Consider the following 20,120-nt stretch of genomic DNA (forward strand, 5'->3'; position numbering starts at 1 on the left):
GGGACAGGTGCTTGTACATCTCCTTTAAAAACATAAACACAACTTTTACAAAGCTTTCTGTGCGGAAAAGACAGGTTGTGGTTGGTTTTATGAACCTTCTCCTACTGACAGTCCCAGGTTTTCACAGAATGGCCCATGAACCCACAGACTAATTAGAGATCAGGGATGGATGGAATAAGCCTCTTTAGGAGAGAGAGAATCTTCTGAATCATTTCTCGCAAACCAATGAAAGAACAAAGTTTATTTGAAGCACGTGGGAAAAGGTGGACTGGAAGTCACAAACTGCAAAAGGCTTCTCCCACTGTTCTCTTGATTTAAGCTGTAGAGGTTTAAAGCTGCTGTTGTCCCGATTCCTAAAGATTCTTACGAAAAAACTGAGGACATCACAGGGCATTTTTTTCACAGGGAGAAGGGAAGGGGACGTGAGGGGGAAAGGGACAGTTCAATTTGCATCGTTTGCGCAGGCAAACTTCCCTTTAACCTTTGCCAAACCTCGTACTTGCTTGTTCTTGGCGTTCAAGCTGTGAGTGGAAGTTTTTAAACTAAAAGAAGCCCTCAGAAACCATCTCTTAAGATTAGTGACCTGACGGCACCTCTGGGAACAGCGAAACACGCCCGGGAGGAGCGGGGGGGGACGGACCGAGGCACAGCCGGAGAATCGGCGCTGGCAGCGGGTCGGGAAGGACACACAGTGGCCAGAGCGCCTGGAAGTCAGTCCTACAGCGAGCCTCGTGGAACGATCCTCCCGTGCCCTGACGTCTGTGTTAAATTTATGGAAGAACGTCAGCGCTCGAAGGGAATCCTACTGCTCCCTCGTCACTGAAGCGCTTACACAACTCGCTTTAATCTCGCCACCGCAAATCGCTTTTGTTCTCCTGCACGACACCGTTTTCAGAAGGAGACAGATGACACAAGCACGGCAAGAAGCGGTGGAAGAGCTGCGCCCTCAGACCCCGCCCGCCCACTCGGCCCCGCCCTCAGCCCTCCAAACCCCGCCTCTCAGCCATTCAAGCCCCGCCCTCAGCCATCCAAGCCCCGCCCTCAGCCCCTCAAGCCCCGCGCCCTGCCCGGGAGACCCCCCCCGGTCCCGCCCCGCCCCTCACTGCGCACGCTCCTCGCCCTGAAGATCCCCCCGCCGGACCGTGACGTCACTCCGCCACCTGCCCTCGGCTCGACGCGCCACCCGGAAGCGTCCCCCCCGAGCCCCGGAGCCGGCCGCAGAAAGGTTCCGGGCGGTTTTGGTTCCGGGGGCCGCCCGCCTGAGGCGCGGCCGCGGCGATGATCCCGATCCCGGTGGTCGTGTGCGTGCTGGGCGGCTGGTGCGCCGTGTACCTGGCGGACACGCTGCTCAAGGTGAGGGCTGGGGGCGCAGGGCCGGGAGGGCGCAGAGGCAGGCCCGTGCCCCGGCCCGCCTGCCCCCCTTCCCACAGCCCGGGCGGCCCGCGGGCCTCGCTGCCCCGCCGGGCCCGCCGCGCTCTCCCGCGATGCTGAGGGCTCCCTGCCCCCCGGAGGAGCCTCCTCGCCCCAAGGCCGGGCCCAGGGAGGCCGGGCTTTGCTCCCGCCCAGCGCTCGGTTGAAAACGCCTCCCCGGCGGCCGCGGAGGGTTCGGTCCGCGTTAAAGGACCCGGCTTTTAATTTACTGCTTAAACGGTTCTGTGGCCATTTCAGTGTGCTCTCTGGAGTTCAAAGTAGTAGTAGTAATGCGACCTTAATTTAGACGTTTGCTTTGCAGAGTACCTGTTTTATGTGTGTAGAGGATGTGTTTTATGATGATGATTTATCTAAGAAATGAAAAAATTAATACATAATTTTGTCTTTTGAATGTCCTTAGTTTTATTGAAAAAAAATAAGTTGTGACAGAGCTCGATACAAGTAACTTTAAAATAAATAAACTTTAATCTTCAGAGAGTATTACAACACTCATCCTTTTCCTCCAGAGGGAGGGGGGAAAGGCTCGAAAAAGAAACTACACTGACAAGACAGTATTCATTTTATCTAGGACGTGTTTGTGCATTGCACAAGTTTCATAAAGTGTTGTGGGGTGTTTTTTTTAAAGCTCCACAGGTATGACTTCTAAGACATGATTGAAATAGCAGAGTAGGCTGTATGCTGGTTAAATATGAGGGAAAAATGAAAAGAAAGGTTTGATCTGTAATTCTCATTCTGAATGTTACAGTCCAGGAGCCGCATCTGTTTCTTCCAAGGTAGAAAGAGCCTAGTGATATCAAAGTACAAAATATTCATGTTGTCACTCCTGTAAAATATAGGAAGAAATACAAGAAATTTTAGGTGCTGAGAAAACTTTGAAAAGCAAGTGGCTCCCCCTGCAGCAAATTGGAAAGAGAGTGTAGCTCAGTAAATGATGAGAGCCGTTAAATTGCAAAATATCAGTGTGCACATAATGACAATAACAAATACAGTCATTTACCTGAAGATTTTTCAAATTTTATTACAGAAATTCTATATTAGGTATTTGAAAAAACATGTGGCATTGGGCAGGTGCCAGAAGAACATGCTCCAAGACACAGCAGGAAGGTCAGCCAGGAGGCTGCTTTTGTTTGGCAGCAACTTTGTGTCTGGTGAAAAATTTAGGGTATGAAGCAAGAACCGAGCTCAGGTAGGACTTGTTGTGCTGAGATGCTGAGACCATTTGCATCTCAGAGTTCTGAAAATCTCTTTCTGCATTAGACCTTAAAATCGTTCTCTTGTTACAGCCTCTGGTAGAGGGAGGAAAGAAAAACTCACTTGGGGCCAAATTAGTGCCTGATTTATATTGCAAAAAAAAGGGAGAATGGCTGGAATTCTGTAGTCAGCATGAGAGTCCAGGGGATAAATTTTAACTTTGATCTTTTAACTAAAAGTTGACAAAGGTTATTAAAAGTCAGGAAGTGTGGGGGAGCTGTTGGGTTTTAGTGAACTTGCTGGTAGATCACATATGTGGGCATCTCAGTGATGAGCTTCACCGTGAGCACCACAGTCAAAATAGAATTTGGGTTAAATAACCAGATTAATATAATTAGGAAGGTCAGAGTTGCTTGTTTTACTGTTGGTACTGTAAATCTGCCACGTTCACAACCTCACAGGGCTGCTAGCAACTGTAGCAAAAGCTGCTTAAACCTCAAATCACTTACAATTTAATTACAGCAAAAGGACGTACAGAGCATGAGTGAAAAATAATACAGGAGCACTTTACCGTGCATGATAGCCTGTTGATAATTTTGGTGAGAGAAGGGTGTGTTCTGTAACTTGCAGTTAATGTTTATTCTGTGAACTTGTTCCATGTGCAATGCCTCTTCCTCAGTTTGTTCCCTTATTGGTTTTGTTCAGATTTCAATCATTTTATTGGGCAGTGTGCCTTTTAGAAAGACTACAGTATAGGAGGTAGAAACGTATTTTTGCACAAATAATTTCACATTATCATACTGCCAACGTTACATTACAAAATACATTTGTGTTAACATACCAAAGCTATGCTAAAGCAAACTGGGATTTGGAGTGATAAGTCCCTTTTGTTGCTCCCTATTGGAGCACTGTCATCAAAGTTTTCACTGAAGCTTGGATCCTACAAAAGGGAATAAGACAGATCCCTAATTTCCTTCTCCTCAACATCCTAAATTATCTTATTTTGTTCTTCCTAAAGGATTAGGAATGAGTGAAGGGTAGAAGGTTGTCCCTCCTTCTGCTATGAGGAATAAAGGATGCATTAGACTCATTCAGCCAAGGTTAGCTCTCAGCTTTTAAGGTCAGGAAGCTGAAATGATTCAGAGCTCATGAACAGATTTTGTCAGCAGAGAAGAATGTTAAGGACTCCTGCTTGCTGGCAGATATTTATGGAGCTCCTGGAGTATTTAGCAAACGCTCATTATTTTGAAGGCTTGCATAAATAAAAAAGGTATTGCTTTTATAGTAAAATTAGTATAACAAAGATCACTTAGATCTTGACTTGGAGAAGCAGAGCCAAGGCCTGTGTGAAGGGAGTTTGCATCAACACACCAGGGCATGAGGGTGCGTGTGGAATGTGGGGGTCCTACTGGGATCAGCACAAAGGGAGCAAAAGTTTGCATAGAGCTTTTTAATGTATTTTGCAAGGGATGCAGTGATCACATTTAGTGATCATAAGTACTGTTTACACAATTTGTGATGAAAATGCAAAACAAAAATGTTTTGGCACCTTTTTTTTTTCCCCATTTGGCAAATGCATGATCAGTGACTCCGTATTTCTCATGGAAAACATGCTTATTTATGTCTTGCTACTACAGTGGGGCTGTGATGTTGTTGGAATGAATTCAAAGGGAAGGATTTGTGGCATTTCTAGGGAAAAAAGTGGGTTTTGCACGTGATGAACACATTTGCAAGTGCCAAATTAACGTATCTGAGTATCTTTATTATAATAAGCTGTTAGGTTGTTTTGGGTGGTTTTTGGACTCTGTGTGAATGAATAGGATGTGTTTTCTTAATTCCCAAAAGACAGTTTCTCATATCAGAGATACTTAATGACATGTATTTCTGTTTTAATTATCTGGTGGATTATGTGAAGAGGTCTTTTTCTTTGTTTCCTTGGCTTAGGTAGTACAAATTTAATCATTTTTGCGATCTCTTCTGTTAAAGTTTAAAAAGCTGGGTTAGCAAATGCTGATCTGCTTGTGGACACTAAATGTAATGGTGTCATAGGGAGTGAGCAATGCTGATTAGGGAAAGCATTACAATTAAAATTTCTTTTGGTGCCCTCACCTGACTGAACAAAAATGTGCCTGAAATCAATAGTGTCAAGCAGAAGGAAATAACACAGAAATATATAGGTAGAAAAGGATAAACGGTGTAGTAGGTGATACGCGAACAATGACCTGGATAAACGGATTTCACATCCTAGGAAATTTGTTGCTTGAAATAACTTTTTTGTGTTCAAGTTTTAATTAATTTGACAGAGTGAGAAAAGCTGTTAACATAGTTGTGCAAAATAAGATCCTCACCCCCCACGACCACTGTGGCAGGGCAGGAGGAAAGCAAGGAATGTGGCAAGTTCTAAATTTGTTTAAAGAACCACAGACAACAGCCCAAAACTTGTGAAGTTCCTCCTGGGGGAGGAGAAGGGAGCCTGTTGTGAACTACACATTCCAGATGTCTTCAGTAGGTGCTGCTGCTTGTAGAGAACCTTGGGAACAATATTCCAGTTCAGACAGCTCCAAGGATTGTCTGGATTATGTCAGAGACACTCCTGCCTTGGGAACTGCCCAAAGTCAGAAGGCTCAAGCCTCTTGTGTACTTTTCCTGAGCTATGAGTTCCTCTTTCACCTCCAAGGAAAGCATTCCTTCAGCTGGACTTCTGATAGTAGCTTCCATGAAGCAGGTGACTAAAGCCTGTTGAGAATGCAAGTGTCATATAGTATGAAGTAGCAATTGCAAAAAAAAAAAACGTCTATTGGTCTATAAGAGCAGCTAATACTGCAGGTAAGTATTAATCAGTATAGTTTAGATGTCACATTTCTCATCAAGAGACATATTTGGAACTACTAGAAGTATATTGAAATGCTGGGAAGTTACCATAGTGAATCACCATTGCAATACCAGTTGATAATTTTGGGTTTTTTTGTTAGCATGATCAAATATTTCAGTCTTTGTGTTTGAAAAGTAGACATCATTTTTACCCTTACTATTGGGTATCTGCAATACTGAGCCATATTGCACCAGTATTAGAAAGTTTTTTCAGCTGAAGATGAAATAAGTGGTTTTCCTTATTGTAGTGTTTAAAATATTTGTTGGAATATAATTGCTCATTAAAAGAATATCATCAACAGTCTTTAGTCTTCTAACTGGACAGTAGAATTAAAAGTGCTTTAACACTAGGAAAAATGTCATAAGATCTTGTTTGTCAAACACCACTGGATCACTTTCACAAACCTAGAACTGTTACAAATGACATCAAAACAGCGGCAAAACTTTTTCATGTTACGTGTCATACCTACCTATAGGTCAAAATATAAAGAATGTGTAGGACATTTACCTGAAGTGATGCATCTGTTTTTATATAAACAGGTCACATTTACTGCTTGGTCACATTACAGAATCTTCCTGGAATTTTTTGATCCAACTGATTTTCCATTGTTTTGCAGTCATCCAGCTCTCTGAAGGCATCATATGAAGACTGGCTGCTGACATATGGCCTGAGCATCTCTCCCTTTCACATGCGATGGCAAACAGCTCTGTTCAACCGCCAGTTCTACAATTGGGGGAGATGGAAACCCAAATTTCTGTATTTATGGTATAAATTCAGGATTTTTTTTATTTCTGTCAAAATACTGAACCATATCTGTGCCTTTCAGCCTTAAAAGTGCAATAGGTAGACATTATTTCAGTAGGCTAATGATAAAACCAGATTAGAGTGGCTGCTATAATTGTACTGTGCCAGTTTAGGTCTTTCTCCTCTACTGAAACAATACATAATTTTAATACAGGTTGCATTTTGAGATGCTATAAAATTGGAAGTCTCTAAACCTGTGGTACATAGTTCCTAAGGGTACAGCCATTGTGTGTACTACTGCATACAGAAGTAGGTCTGAAAGCAGCTTCTCATATCCTAGATCTGTCTCTCACTTCCATCACTGTACACTGAGCTCTCCCCAATCTTTAGAGTTTACAAAGTACTCAGCTGTGTCCCTGACATTCAGCAACGATACCTGCTCAAAGCACGTTGCTCACCTTCTATCTGCCTTCACACCTTTCCCTGCTGAGGTTTCAAAGTGCTGGGAATGGGTAGATGAGTAAGGTGGTTTAGTATGGGTGCTCCTGAACTGGTTTAGGAAACTAGTTGCTCAGTTACCTTCCTAGCATTACCTTGTATCTGGCTCTGAAAATATAAAATAAGTAAGGTTTGAATTTCTTTTCATTTCCCTTATTGCTACCCTCAGTGAAATAGTAATAAAAGAGAGCTCTGCTTCATATTGGTTTCTCGGGTATGTAATGATTTTGTAATAATCAGTCTTAAATAGTTCTATATCAATTACAATTTGTAATGCATATAACTTATTACAGTGCAATGTTTTCCCTAGTCACTTTAATTAACATTACAAGTACATGTTGCTTAAAATAAATCTACTAATTCCCAGTGAGCTTCATTAAGGATGGTAAGAGAACAGCTATGCTATTGTGAGAAGAAGGAGGACTGCTGGAGAAGTGTTTTAGTTAGAAAATAAATGTTATCACATCCTTCAGCTATGGGACAGTGTAAAATAATAATGCTGAATAAAAATTTGCCACTAGATCGAGTGACATGAATTGAAATTATTTTCAACACGGATTTTAATGGAAACTAAATTGATGAGAAAAACAATGTTGTTTAAATAGTTGATGTTAATCTGATCTTGCAGTTGTACCTTTTAGTTGTTCTTTAAAAAAGATTGAGTCCCATTTATTGTTCTTCAGCACTTTTTATTGTTTCTAAAAAGATGCAAAATGTATTGAAAAAGCTTATCATTTCATAAGCTACCCCACCATTTGATCCAGGTCTCTATATATGTGATGGTGTGGTGCAACTTGATCAATTATAAATTGTTAGTTATGTTTATATAGTCACAGCTAAAGGCAAGTTACATGTATTGGGTAGCTGAATGAAATTTAGAATGTGTGAGAGCAGAATAAAAATATTTGAAAATTGATCAACATTTATTAACCATGGAAAGTATGTTATTAGTGTATATTATTATTGTTGTTTCCTTTAGCTAATATTTTTGTACTGGATTGTTGATACTTGAATGGTAGTAGCAGTGTTGCCCTGTGTTTTGTGTGCTAAGTTGTGCTGTAAAGCAGTTACAAACACCCCATCTTCTTGTGGCTGTGGATTGCTAAACTATTTGCTTGTCTTTGTAGGTTCAGCGTAGGAATGGTGTTTGGAATAGTTGCCATGTTTGGCTCTGTTATTCTCCTTGGAAAGACTCTGATGCAAACACTGACACAGATGCTCACGGAGGCACCGAGAGCCCAGAACGATCGGATGCTGCAGGTCGTGGTAAGTGTGCTCTCCTCAGGTCTTTATGTGAGAGCTGTGATATGAAGCAGCTTCTTAATGGGGTGTGTGATGCTTAAATATTCCCAGGCAAGAATAACCAAACTCCTGATGTTCATCTACGTGAAAATGTCCTGGTTTGTTATCGGCCTTAAAAACGGGGAGAGGGTATAGTAACAGAGGGCAAATGAAAGCAAACGGGGAAGAGTTTATATTAAAAATTCTCAGGAGTGGGAATTGGCTAGTCATTTTGAAAAACACTAAATTATAGTACTAAGAATATAAACCAGAGCTAAGAATTTGCCTCCTGTGAGCTGTGCAGTGTAGAGTTCACAAGAACAGACGTCTGTTTCATTTATTACAATACAAAACATCAGTGGAGAAGGAAAGAAGTGTAAAGAGCCTTGCATGGTAGTAGAAGCAAAGATTCATTAGTGAGGAGGTGGCATTTTCTTTTGATTGTTCAAGGACTTATAACCTAATTTACAATCTGAAATTTAAAGTGCTGTTTCTGGTGGTATCTAGTTGAAGGCCTAATAACAATGTATTAAATTCTTTTATGAATTTCTGATGCTGGACAATGTATTGTATGCTTTTAGAACAGAATGTATTTCACAGAACAGGAGAGATTGTAAATCCCGTCTTTCTTACGCAAGGCAGTAATGGAAGAACTGGCGTTGCCTTACAACAGTTTTAATCTGGAAGGGTTCCTACCCACCTTTTGTACCCCAAGAGTGCTCTCTGACCAAAATGTGTGGTCATTTTCCAGAACGGTGGAAAGTCCTGTGAGATTTCTCTGCCTGCTGCTAATGGCTTAGAGCAGGGGTGCCCAGCCATTTTACTCTAAGTACTCACCTTTTCTAGTGAACAGAAGTTGTGTCACCATAATAGACCTTCCTGTAAATGTTAAACCAACTGCATGGAGCTAGACTTAAAAAATTACAGGAGTGCAGGAAGCCTGATTATTAGTGGCATGTGCCATAAACCTGGTGCCTTTGAATGGCTGGGTGTGTTTCACGTGGGCAGGTGAATATTGCAAATGCAGAATGTGTTGGCAAAAACAGGCAGTGAGATCTGAGAGAGAACTGCTGGCACTGCCACTGCCATCACCCAGTCCACAGCCTGCTCCTGAATTATTTCCAGAAACAGACAGGAAGGGGCAGTGTGTGCATCCCATAGAGCACAAGTGGAACTTGAGACAGAAAATTTTTAATTTACATGCCAGCAGGGTCTCTCCTAACCACGTATGTTTATTACATTCTGGAGTTAGAAAAGCCTCCCTTGCATCTTAATTTTCTGAGGTCATCGTATGAATCTATCGACTTCTGTGACACCAGGGTAAAGTGGTCTTTGTCAATATATTGCTCTTTGGAGAAAATAATGAAGGGGGAACCAAAGTAAAGATGAACCTTTGGAATTAATCTGGTGTGAATTGGAACAATGAAAGAGAAAAGTAGGACAATGATTGCAGTTCAATGTGGAATTGATTCCTCAGTGACTGCCTGTGGCAATATCACTGTAGTCAAACCGAGCATTGACTGGCACTGAACAATTTACTATATAGGGATAATGTAATGCCATGTATGGAGATATGGTTACTTCTCCTAACTTGACTCTTCCTTTCCTACCTCATTCTTTCATTCCTGAATGGTCACAGCGGTATAATTCTGCCTTTAATGAGTTTTCAATATTCTTTTTAAGGGGAATGAGCTAGCATAAATTGACACAAAACAGTGACCTATGTATGGTTGTAAAGAGGTGAAGAACAACTCAGGATGACCTTCTCAGTTAAATTATTTACTTGTATTTAACTGCCTGGAGATCATGAGTTAGTTAAAAAAAAGGCAACAAACCACCCCACTTTTTCTTATTAACTAAACTTTAACCTATGGCATAAATCTGTTTAACCCTTAGCCTTTGGCTATGGAGAGAGGGAGAAACAATTCTGCTTATGTTTTATTGAGATTTTTATACCCTTCCTCTGTTGTTCAGTCGTGTACCTTGTTTAAAATAATTATCTATAGGTAACTGGGCTGTTTTTCTTCAGCTGCCCCCTGTGTTGGCTGCCTGTTGACAAAAATAGGAAAGAGGCAGATCAGTTACTAGCAAAGTATCTTCTTTTACTAAAGGCATTTCCAGAAGATCATAAAATATAAGATGACATGCTTTTTAACAAAATACTGCTGTTGCTTTCAGAACCATTCATGAGAGGTAGCTTCTCTTTAGGTGAATCTGAAAATAGCTTCTTTGATGGGAAATCTAAAAGCAGGGTGTTGTGTTCTAGCAGGCCACAGTCATGGTGGTATTGAGATGGCAACTCTTGCTATGACCATCTGTCCTCCCATTGCAGAGGGCAATGGAACACTTGGAAATGCTTTAGTGCCAGCAGCTGATGCTGCAATTCAACCAAGGAATGCTCAAAGAATGGAGAGCAGGTGTCTTCATCCAGTGAGGTACCATAGTTGTGCCAGTTAAGATAAATACCTTAGTCGTGATCACACTCTGGACAGAATATTAATGGAAACAGTCTTTTGAAGGATTTATTTTAGCTATTTCAGCCTATTGCAGAGTTCTGCTGCGTGGGTAGGTGAATGCATGTAAGTGTGGAATGTGCAGAATTGAACAGAGGTAGAATCAAACCTGCTCTGGATCTGCAGTTGAATCTGCAGCCTTTTGGTTTCCATAGGGATGTTTTTTATAGGGTCCTATAAACAGGCCAGGAGTTTTTGACTATAGCATCTCTTTTGCGAGACTGGATTGCAATTCAAGCTGTGTTCACATCAGCTGTTAGTGACTGCAGGGGACTGCACCCTGCCTCCAGTGGAAAAACCTGTGGAGCAGACAAGGGAACTGCCCCAGAGCAAGCAGCAGAAGTGGCCTTATTGTCCCACTGCAGCACGGCCCTGAGGGGAGGTGGAACTGGGCAGGATGAAGGTCTGTCAGGAGGACAGAGGGGATGGTTCCTAAGTCTTTGAGAAGTGACCACTCTGGAGCCTGTCTGGAAGCAGCTGGTGTCTCACATAACTAGAGCAGGGAGGGACCTGGTGAGTGGTGGGAATCCACCAACAGGAGGAATATGAGGGGCCTGCATATTATGTCTTAGGTAAATTAAAATAGTATGCTTGTTTCAAGTGGGGTTTTTTGAGGTTAAATTGCCATATGTAGACAACCAAAACTACATAGATGAAAACAAGAGGTGAAAATTACCTTTTCTCTGAGTCTATAAATTTGGGATAATCTTGTAATTTCTATGGGAGGAGAGAAGGGAGACTGTTCAGTCTCGTTTGAACTTTTAAAGTGTTTTAAGTGCAATACAGTTTTTATTATTTTCTTTTGAAGGGTGAATCTTCTCTACAGCTACATGACTGGCTGCAGGAAATTGTAAACTAATGCTCAGAATTGCCAAGCCTGTTTCATTTGAGTGGAAGTCTGTGTACATTTTTATGAACTTCTCAAGTTTAATATAGAGTAGGACACATTTGGTCAGGGCTGTGGGGAATAAATAGGGCAGGGTTTTGTGCCTAGGGAGCTATTTAGCATTGAACAGCAGGATATATATTTCATATATATATATATATAAATACATTGGATAAGTTGGGAAAAGAGGTACAAACTGATAGTGCTGCATGAGAACAGCCCCTGTCCTGTGGTGGAACTGAGGAAGTTGAGTGACAGCAGGAATTTTAGGGGTAGGAGGATTCATCTTTGTACCTCTTGTTTTCCTCCTGTGTTTTGTTTTGTTGTCATGCCCACATCAACAGGTGCCTGGTGTCAATTTGCCTGTTAGCCAGCTGACCTATTTCTTCTCTGCAATCCTCATCAGCGGTGTGATACATGAAGTCGGCCATGGGGTGGCAGCTATTCGGTAAACGCAAATTGCTTTTCTCCTACTCTCTGCCAACACAGCCTCATATTCCAGAGCAGTTACCCGTGAATGTTGTTAGCACTGTTTTGGTTTATCTGGAGAGACTGTTTAGTCTGTATTTCATAGCTTCCTTACATTTTAACTTTGGAAGGATGTACAATTAAGGATAGAGTTTTAATGCAGTGTCTAGTCTACAGATAATGAAAAAGGACTTCTGCTTTGCAAATATACAACACTGCATCAGATTTAAAATAATACTTCTTTTAAGTGGCCCTGATTTTCACAGAGCAATTTCGTTTCTGCACCTGTGGCAGTTGAAGAGGACCCATGTGTTGTTACACAATGATACTTTAAAATAGATTTTAAATTGGTTTGTTTAAACATAGCTTGTGAAGTAGCACATGAACGAATTGAAGCAATAACTCAGTTAAATGTGATTTGCCCCGTTAACACCAGGAATGTATTAATTTGATCAAAAATTGTATGTTTAATGTCCTTAACTATGATGATTACTTCACAAAACTTATTTGACAAGTTTAGTCATTCCTGTTACATGCCACTCCAGCATAAGAAGGTTGAGTGGTGATTACTGGGACTTGTTTTTCCTGGACAGCATCATTATCTAACCTATGAGCATGAAGCCCTAAGTTGTTTCTCTGGTTTTCTTGAGCAAAGGGAGCCACAGCTTCATTTTACTGCATTACTGTCTTTTTTTATAAGCCCCAAAGTTCTCAGTTAAAGGGGTGGTTTGGGACCCTCTGTGTTTCGTATGCTCCGTTTGTCTCCCAGCTGTTTCCAGGAGAGAAATTATTTTGTCCAATGTATACACTGGCACCCAATGTTGCTGCTGCTGTTTTCTGCTTGACTTTATTTCCTTCTTAGACCAGTTGGGCCTATAGTGCTGTTATTGTAAATCCTCAGGGTATAGGCTTTACTAAATAGCTGTGCTGTGGGCAAATTTTATTATTCTGGCAAGTCACTTAGCCTTCCTGAAATCTAATAAACTTCTGCCAACTTCAGTGCAAGGTAACATTAGCAGTGAACTACAAATATTTGAGCCTTAGCTTAGTCAAGGCTTTTACTGAAAAAAATTGTCTTCTTCACTCTGTACCTTTTCCCCAAGTCATGAAATCATGTAGAGGTGTTAGAGTGGCTGTTACTAATTGGCAGCAGGGGTGAGTCTGGTGAGTTAACTCCACAGAATTAGTGTATGACTTCATTCTGAAAATTTTTTGTAATTCTATGTCTTCATTTTTTACATATACACAGTAAAAAACCGAATGTGAATAAATAAAATGTTATACCCAGTATACTGTCTCAGTAAAGATATGATATTAGCTGATCTCTGCTTGGTTTGTCATGTTACATGATTGTTTCATGCCTAACGAAATTTCTAGTGTCAGAAAAACTTAATGTATTTGTTCCAAAACATTCCACTAAAAAGCAATTGTAAAACCTCTGAAAAAAAAATATTATCTGTATGATAGTGTCAGCTACTAATATATTTAAATAGAAGCATAGGATCATAGAATATTAAGTGTTGGAAGTGCATTAGCATTTGTCCTTTTAACCTCTTGACTTGTTTTAATTTTTTCAGATGACATTTCTCTCATTTTTGTTAGTTTACAATTTACTGTAAAGTTTGTTTAAAAGAAACAAAGAAATTGTAAATTTCATAAATCTATAAATGTTTCTTTAAAAGGGAAGCAATTGCTTCTTGTAGATAATTTTTCATAGATTACTTTGAAACTGCTTCCTGCAGGCTGCCTTTTTTTTTACTTAAAAAGATACCCCAAATGTTAAAATATATTTTAACTTGAAAGTAGGTGGTTTTTTTAAAAAGTATTTTATGTGTTACCAGGAGAAAAGAAGCTGACCTTATCCTTTATTTTTTACCAGACTCACAGATGTGTGCTGCTTCAACATGGCAGTTACTGCAGAAAACATTCTTTAGTTTAATTATCTTTCAGTTATTGGTATTATGAAAAATAAGTTTGTTTATAATTTTAGTTATTCTTGTTGTCAAAAATATGTATTGTATATAGAATCTCTCCGTTTTTCTTTTGTTTGTTTTCAGTAACACCACTACATGTTTCTTTTCTTCTTTTTAAGAGAACAAGTACGATTCAATGGATTTGGGATTTTTATCTTCATTGTTTATCCTGGAGCATTTGTTGACCTTTTCACAACTCACTTGCAACTGATATCTCCTGTCCAGCAGTTAAGGATATTTTGTGCAGGTAATAGTTTGTGCTTTTTAATTTAAGCTTTGCTTAGCATTGTTACTTATTCTACAGGCATCGTTTGTGAACCTTTGATAGATTTAAGATTTAAAATGAAGAAGTACCAAAGCTTCTCTTGACCTAAAGATGTTCCTTCTGTTCTGAACCTACATTGTTATTTCAGAAGATCATTTGATCACTGTCCATATTGTGCTGCTTTCTGGGCTAGAGATGTCTGTTTCTAGTGTCTTAATGAGTACCAATTTCCTGTCATGAAAAACATTATTATATTCTAGATCTAATTCAGAATAGTTGTGCATAAGAAATTCCAGTTATGTTGTTTGGGGAAAAACGTGGTTTCTGACCTTCCTCTCATTAGGAAAAGCTCTTCCACCGGCTCAGGTGCAGAAGCACCTCTTTGTCTTATTTTATTTGTGTGTTGTTTAAGTTTTTTTTGCATATCATATGGCCTAAGTAGCAAAACCTTGGAGCAAAAAAGCTGGAAAATACTAAGTCAGAAGATGTAGTGTAAGAACAAAACTTGCTGTCACAGGTGAACATCCTTGAGCAATTCAGTACCATTTTCTGCAATAGGAGCAATCTATTTTTCAATAGTATTGTAAGTGATTTTCATTGACCTGTAAGGTATGTTATTATACAGGTCACTGTTTTGATGTTACCATCAGGAGGACATAAAGGTTAAAACACAAACATCCAAAGAGAATCATAGCTTATGGCCCCAAATAACCTCCAGATGGTTCTGACATGATATTTTTTGAAGCCTCTGGCTACTGGGAACTAGAGCCCTGTCACTGTGAAAAGTCAAACTGAGACTGTGTTATTCTGCCTGAACCACTTGTATGATTATTTCTATAGACAAAGGGGGTTCCCAAACAACTGAAATAAAGATAAAGAAGTTACTGTCTTGGTTTACTTCTTGATACTGATGACTTTCTATTGCAGGGGACAGTAGGCTAGCAGCCAGCCTGTTCTAATGTTTAGTCTCTAACACTGTTTCTTGAATATTCAAAACATCATATAGAGGGTAGACATACAGAAGCCTTTAGCAAACTTGTTTTCAAGCTTTCATAAATCAAGTAAATAATTACAAATGTTAGGTGAGTTAATATATCTATCTTCTAAATACTCTAATCAACAAAAATAATTCACTGCAATAGACTAATTTTTATGAAGCCCCATTTCTCAAATTAATCAATTTCCATTTTCAGCTACTGCGAACAGAACTCTAAGAAAAGGCCTATTGATTTTCCAAATGGATTGCTTACATAGATTCTTGAGAAATTATCTAGAAAAAAATAGATTCTAACCTGTAATAGAAAATAATTGTTTGCATGTTTTGACAGCAAGCAAGCACTTACAATAATTTGTCATGTTTCTTGGGAAACATGAAATAGGGTAATACAAAGGAAGGAGCAAGCATGTTGCAAGACTGAATATGAACAGCTTGTTTTCAATTTAGGTATAACAAATACATGCTTTTTTTTACAGTTAATGATTGATATGTTTCCGAACTAGGATGTTTGATAATGGTAAAAGGTGTTACTCAGTAAACAACTTCTTTGTTTTGATTGTCAGAACAGTTGAATGAGCCTATTCTCAGTGTTCAGAAGATTTGAATTTACAGACACATGCTTTCAGATTTTTGTATGGCAGCCAGGTAACAGAGCTAGAGTAGAGGACAACACCAAATACTCGTTTTGTAGTCCACCTATGCTTTGGAGATTAAAAAATATATTTGTTGTACAGCAGATGGCATCATGAGTTCAAGAATAGTAAATGGGAGTTCCCGCAAGACTTGTAGTGTTTAGAGCATAATTCCATGCCTGTTAGATGAAAAGTGCTTCTGTGCAGAACTTTCTTGTAATTAGTTCGAGTATTTGTATTACTTTTTAAGATAATTTTAATACATTTTGTCTCATCTTCAACAGGAGTTAATTATTTTTAAAATTTAATTATTTTTTAAAAATTTATTAATTCATAAATTATTTTAAGGTGGTTTAAGAGTTGTGTAAAGTGTTCCTTTTTAAATATAAGGAATTAGGTATCTGAGGATGAGGCTGTTGTAGCAAAATAAAGTTGAAGGTATACTGAGCAGTGTGTCTCTACAGGTATTCTCTTTTTGAGCATTTTTATTTTTCTATGAATCACCTGGATGAGTTTAAAACCTTTCTATTTTAGACTTTTCTGCTGTATTCCACACAGCAAACTGTGTCAGTTATGGTAGTAATGCTCATCTTTTCCAGCTGTTTGAAAGTATTCCTTGTCACACTCTAGCAATTCCATTACTTCTTTTTTCCTTTATTATTCTAAGGTTGGATTTTTCTCAGTTTGCTCTCTGTAGCAGCCACACTCCTGCGAAGGAATTTTATTTCCATTTTTCATTTTTATCTTTTGTTAAGCTGTTAAGCTGAAAAAATATTTTTGAGATAAAAAGGTTAAAACAATAAACTTAAAATATTTACTTACTGCTTTGGATTTGTTGCACTTGTGTGTCTGTTCACGCCTATGTGTGTGTATGTGAGATGAGGAGAACTGATTGCAGAAACATTTCCTATATCTGATTGCCTTTCAATGAGATACAATTAAAAACTATAGAAAGAGAAATAATACTTTGAGAAGTGTCTGCTAGTGGAAATGGCAACAAACCCTTACTTCAAAAATGTCTCTCATTTCTGCAGAATTAGAAGTGTAGAAGAAGACCAGGTGAGATGTAGAGAGGGGAGATAAGAGTCTGCCATATGTTCCCATTCCTGTGTTGTATACACTTCAAGAAAGATAGGTTTAATATATATTTAGATATATTTACTTCAGTTCCTGTCCTGTAACTGCACTGTAAATATGGAATTGAATCAAACTCATTGTAATAAGATGAAGCATTGTGAGAAGGAAATAGGGAGTCTTGCATTGTTCATACAAAATATTCTTGCATTGTTCATACAAAATCTGCAAGAACACAAACTCAGTGAGAAAATTTGAACAGTACTAAATGAGGAAAGCCATAAAGCTTTGATAATGAAAGCCAACTGTGTCTTATGGTAGTGGTTCATTTCCTCCTATGGAGAACAACAAATCATAGAGATTGCAGTTGCAAATCTGTTCCCCAAAATAATGTGTCAGGAAATGCTGATTGCACAACTTAGTTTCTTGATGTGGTTTTAGGTCCAGATTTTCTTGTAAGAGAAGCCTTTTTTTCAAATAATTTTCTAAACTCGTTTGGCACATATACACATAATTTCTGTTGAAATAATTCAGATAACCATGACAAATCCTGAATTGCCACTAAATTTCAGACATCTTGCTGACTAGTGCAAACAGCCCATTATTTGTAAATTCAGCAGTTCATTGTGATAGAAGGTGACAAGTACTACATTTCATTCCATTTTTTAAATTATATTTATGATTGAAGACAACTCTGTAGATAGAAACTGTATTTTAATAATTGATTCAGAAGCTCAGTTTTTCTTCTGGGTGCTTTCCTCACTGCATACTTAGAAAAGTAGTGGTACATGATGAAATCTCCATGTGGTAGAATGACACCTTGGAAATGGACTTACTGCTTCCCTGTCTTTTCTGATACTGTAATTCTCAGGAGCTCAGACATTTATCTAAAACCTCCTTACAAAATGGCATCATAGTAAAGTTTGTAAAGGAATATATGTATTCTTCTTTTATGCCTATGTTCAACACAAATTAACTTTTTATCCATTCTTACAGTAACAATTTCAGGAAAGTTAATTAGAAGGTAACTGTAGAAAAATTTCAAACCCAGCTTTGTTATTAGTTTTTATTTAGAATCCTTTTTTTCCTTCTTTTTAGGGGTGTGGCATAATTTTGTTCTTGGTGTTGCCAGTTTCATGGTTTTGTTTCTGCTGCCAGCCATTCTTTTCCCTTTCTATTACACGGGTGTTGGGGCACTTGTCACTGAGGTTGCAGAGGTAAGAAAAGATCTTTGCTGTATTCATATTATATGCTTTGTGACCTGAAATGTACTTCTGTCTCTTATTACCACAATCAGATTTAGTCAGTGCAGCACTCTGCAGAATCAAATATATTGAACTTCTTGCCTAAAGTTTTTTTCTTAGTCTTTTGTATTTTAATAAAAAAATAAAGGAACATAGTGTGAATAATTATAGACTATTCAGCATACTATAAAACTGTGTAGGCATTTGAGATGAGTTTGCAACTTACTTCTGGAGGGATTTTAACATTTTTTCAGTATTGGCACAAAGCAAATCTGCTGGAAACTGCATTATCACTCTAGTTACTGTTATCTGGTTTTAATGTTAAAGATTATTTTGAGCTGCTTTCCTTGTTTGGTCAGCTGGAAGCAAAGTGGAGATAGACTTCTGAGATTCTGGAAAGGACTGATTTTTTTTTTTTCTGACTTAATCAAATACTGCACAGTTGAACAGCAGAGCTGAAAGGATTCAAACTTTTTTCAGTCTGAAAGTCAACTGATATATCTGAGGAGAGAGTGACATTTATTATGCTTTATTACCTTTCAAAGTATAGTTACAAGCTGCTTTCTTGAAAGTTTCATGGTATTAATTTAAGTTGCTTGAATTTAATATGTTGTGGAGTTTCTTAGCCTTTTAACTTGTATGAAAATAATTACTTAAATTTGAACAGGTCCTTGGGACACTTGCAGGCCCTCCTTTCTTCCTTTTCATCCTTTTCCTTCTTTGCACTAAACAGTCATTATTTGTAAAGGATAGTATTTTTTGTATGCTTTGTCATAAATTGAAATAATCAGTTCTAGTGGAGTCTGAGATTTTGTTTCTATGGAAATAGTGTCTTAACCTAAAGATTTCATAGCTATTCAGTAGAACTGTAAACTAATCCTTGTAGTTTTAACTACAGTAATATGGCCAACTTCTCTGTTTTTCTCAGGATTCTCCTGCCAATGGACCAAGAGGTCTTTTTGTGGGAGACCTTGTCACTAACCTACAAGACTGCCCAGTTTATAATGTGGAAGACTGGAATTCCTGTCTGGGAGATATTTCAGAGAAGTCACAGGTCGGCTACTGTGTAAGTGCAGCCACCCTACAGCAATTAAGCTTTCCAACTAGAGGTATGACTTTAGGTGCTCTCCTCATTATTTTATGTATCAATTAATTTTAATTTTAATTTTATCATGTTTGAAAGACTGTTTTGGATTTAGGATTTGTTGTTGGGGTAAGATTTCTCAGGATTCAAGTCTGCTATCCTGTCTTAAGCAGTTACCAATGCTGTTTTGTAAAATCTGAAAGTCAGGACAAGGTAGACAGAAGAATTTCTCTTATTTTTCAGTCATCCTGTATAAATACCCTGTATGATCTGAATAATAAAATTTGCTTCTTCAGGATATTGCAAAACTTAGTTATTAGCAGTAATGCAATTATCTCCTCTATTTTAAGTTCCCTTAACTTAAAATCACGCAGCAATCTTTTGCAGATGTAAACCCCACACATTACCTTACAGCTTTGATCAGCATGACATTGCAAATTGTATGGCTTAAACCAATGATGTGCTTTATTATGGTCACTTCTTCTGATGTGTCTCACTATACTGGTTTTATGTCATTGCCCATAAACTCAGTTTTGTCTGGATTGCACATATTGCTTCTGGAAGTCAGTCTGTTTCCTTCTGTTTCCATTTATACATCAGTGCTTGTTGCTGTAAAGGCTTACCCCTGAGAAACCAAAAAAGAAAAAGTGAACTGAACTAAACCTGAACAATAAACAAAAATTAAGTAGAACAAAAAAGCATAGTCAAGTTAAATTGGCTGAATGTCTCGTGACGTGCCCTAAAGCTCTCTAGACTTTCTTACATGCAAGCATCCATGGAAACTGAATTCCAAAGGTAAGGGGCTGCTGGTGAGCAAAACCTGTATGATGCTATTCAGAGCTTTACAATTGTCACTGCATTTTTCCATCATACTGGAAATAAACAGGAGGTCAGGCAACTTGACTACCCTTGTTTGATGCATTGTAGTACTTCTGTGAGACTGAAAAGGCAGTTTCTTTTTTTTAGT

At 38.7% G+C, this 20,120-nt stretch overlaps 1 protein-coding gene across 1 annotated transcript in view; it reads left to right on the top strand.

The window, feature by feature from the left end:
* The first annotated feature begins 1,199 nt into the window (after positions 1 to 1,199).
* The window catches only part of MBTPS2 (membrane bound transcription factor peptidase, site 2), a 39,680-nt gene continuing 20,759 nt past the window's right edge, over positions 1,200 to 20,120 (top strand). Inside the window, exons 1-7 of the mRNA XM_050332563.1 lie at positions 1,200 to 1,353; positions 6,111 to 6,259; positions 7,864 to 8,002; positions 11,761 to 11,864; positions 13,977 to 14,104; positions 17,924 to 18,042; positions 18,998 to 19,178. Of these exons, the coding sequence (XP_050188520.1) occupies positions 1,279 to 1,353; positions 6,111 to 6,259; positions 7,864 to 8,002; positions 11,761 to 11,864; positions 13,977 to 14,104; positions 17,924 to 18,042; positions 18,998 to 19,178 (895 nt within the window). The 5' untranslated portion in view covers positions 1,200 to 1,278. The remainder of the gene's footprint in view (positions 1,354 to 6,110; positions 6,260 to 7,863; positions 8,003 to 11,760; positions 11,865 to 13,976; positions 14,105 to 17,923; positions 18,043 to 18,997; positions 19,179 to 20,120) is intronic.

This window comes from Myiozetetes cayanensis, unplaced genomic scaffold (genome assembly GCF_022539395.1).
Source record: "Myiozetetes cayanensis isolate MyiCay16 unplaced genomic scaffold, myiCay2020 scf5-8, whole genome shotgun sequence".
Lineage (NCBI taxonomy): Eukaryota > Metazoa > Chordata > Aves > Passeriformes > Tyrannidae > Myiozetetes > Myiozetetes cayanensis.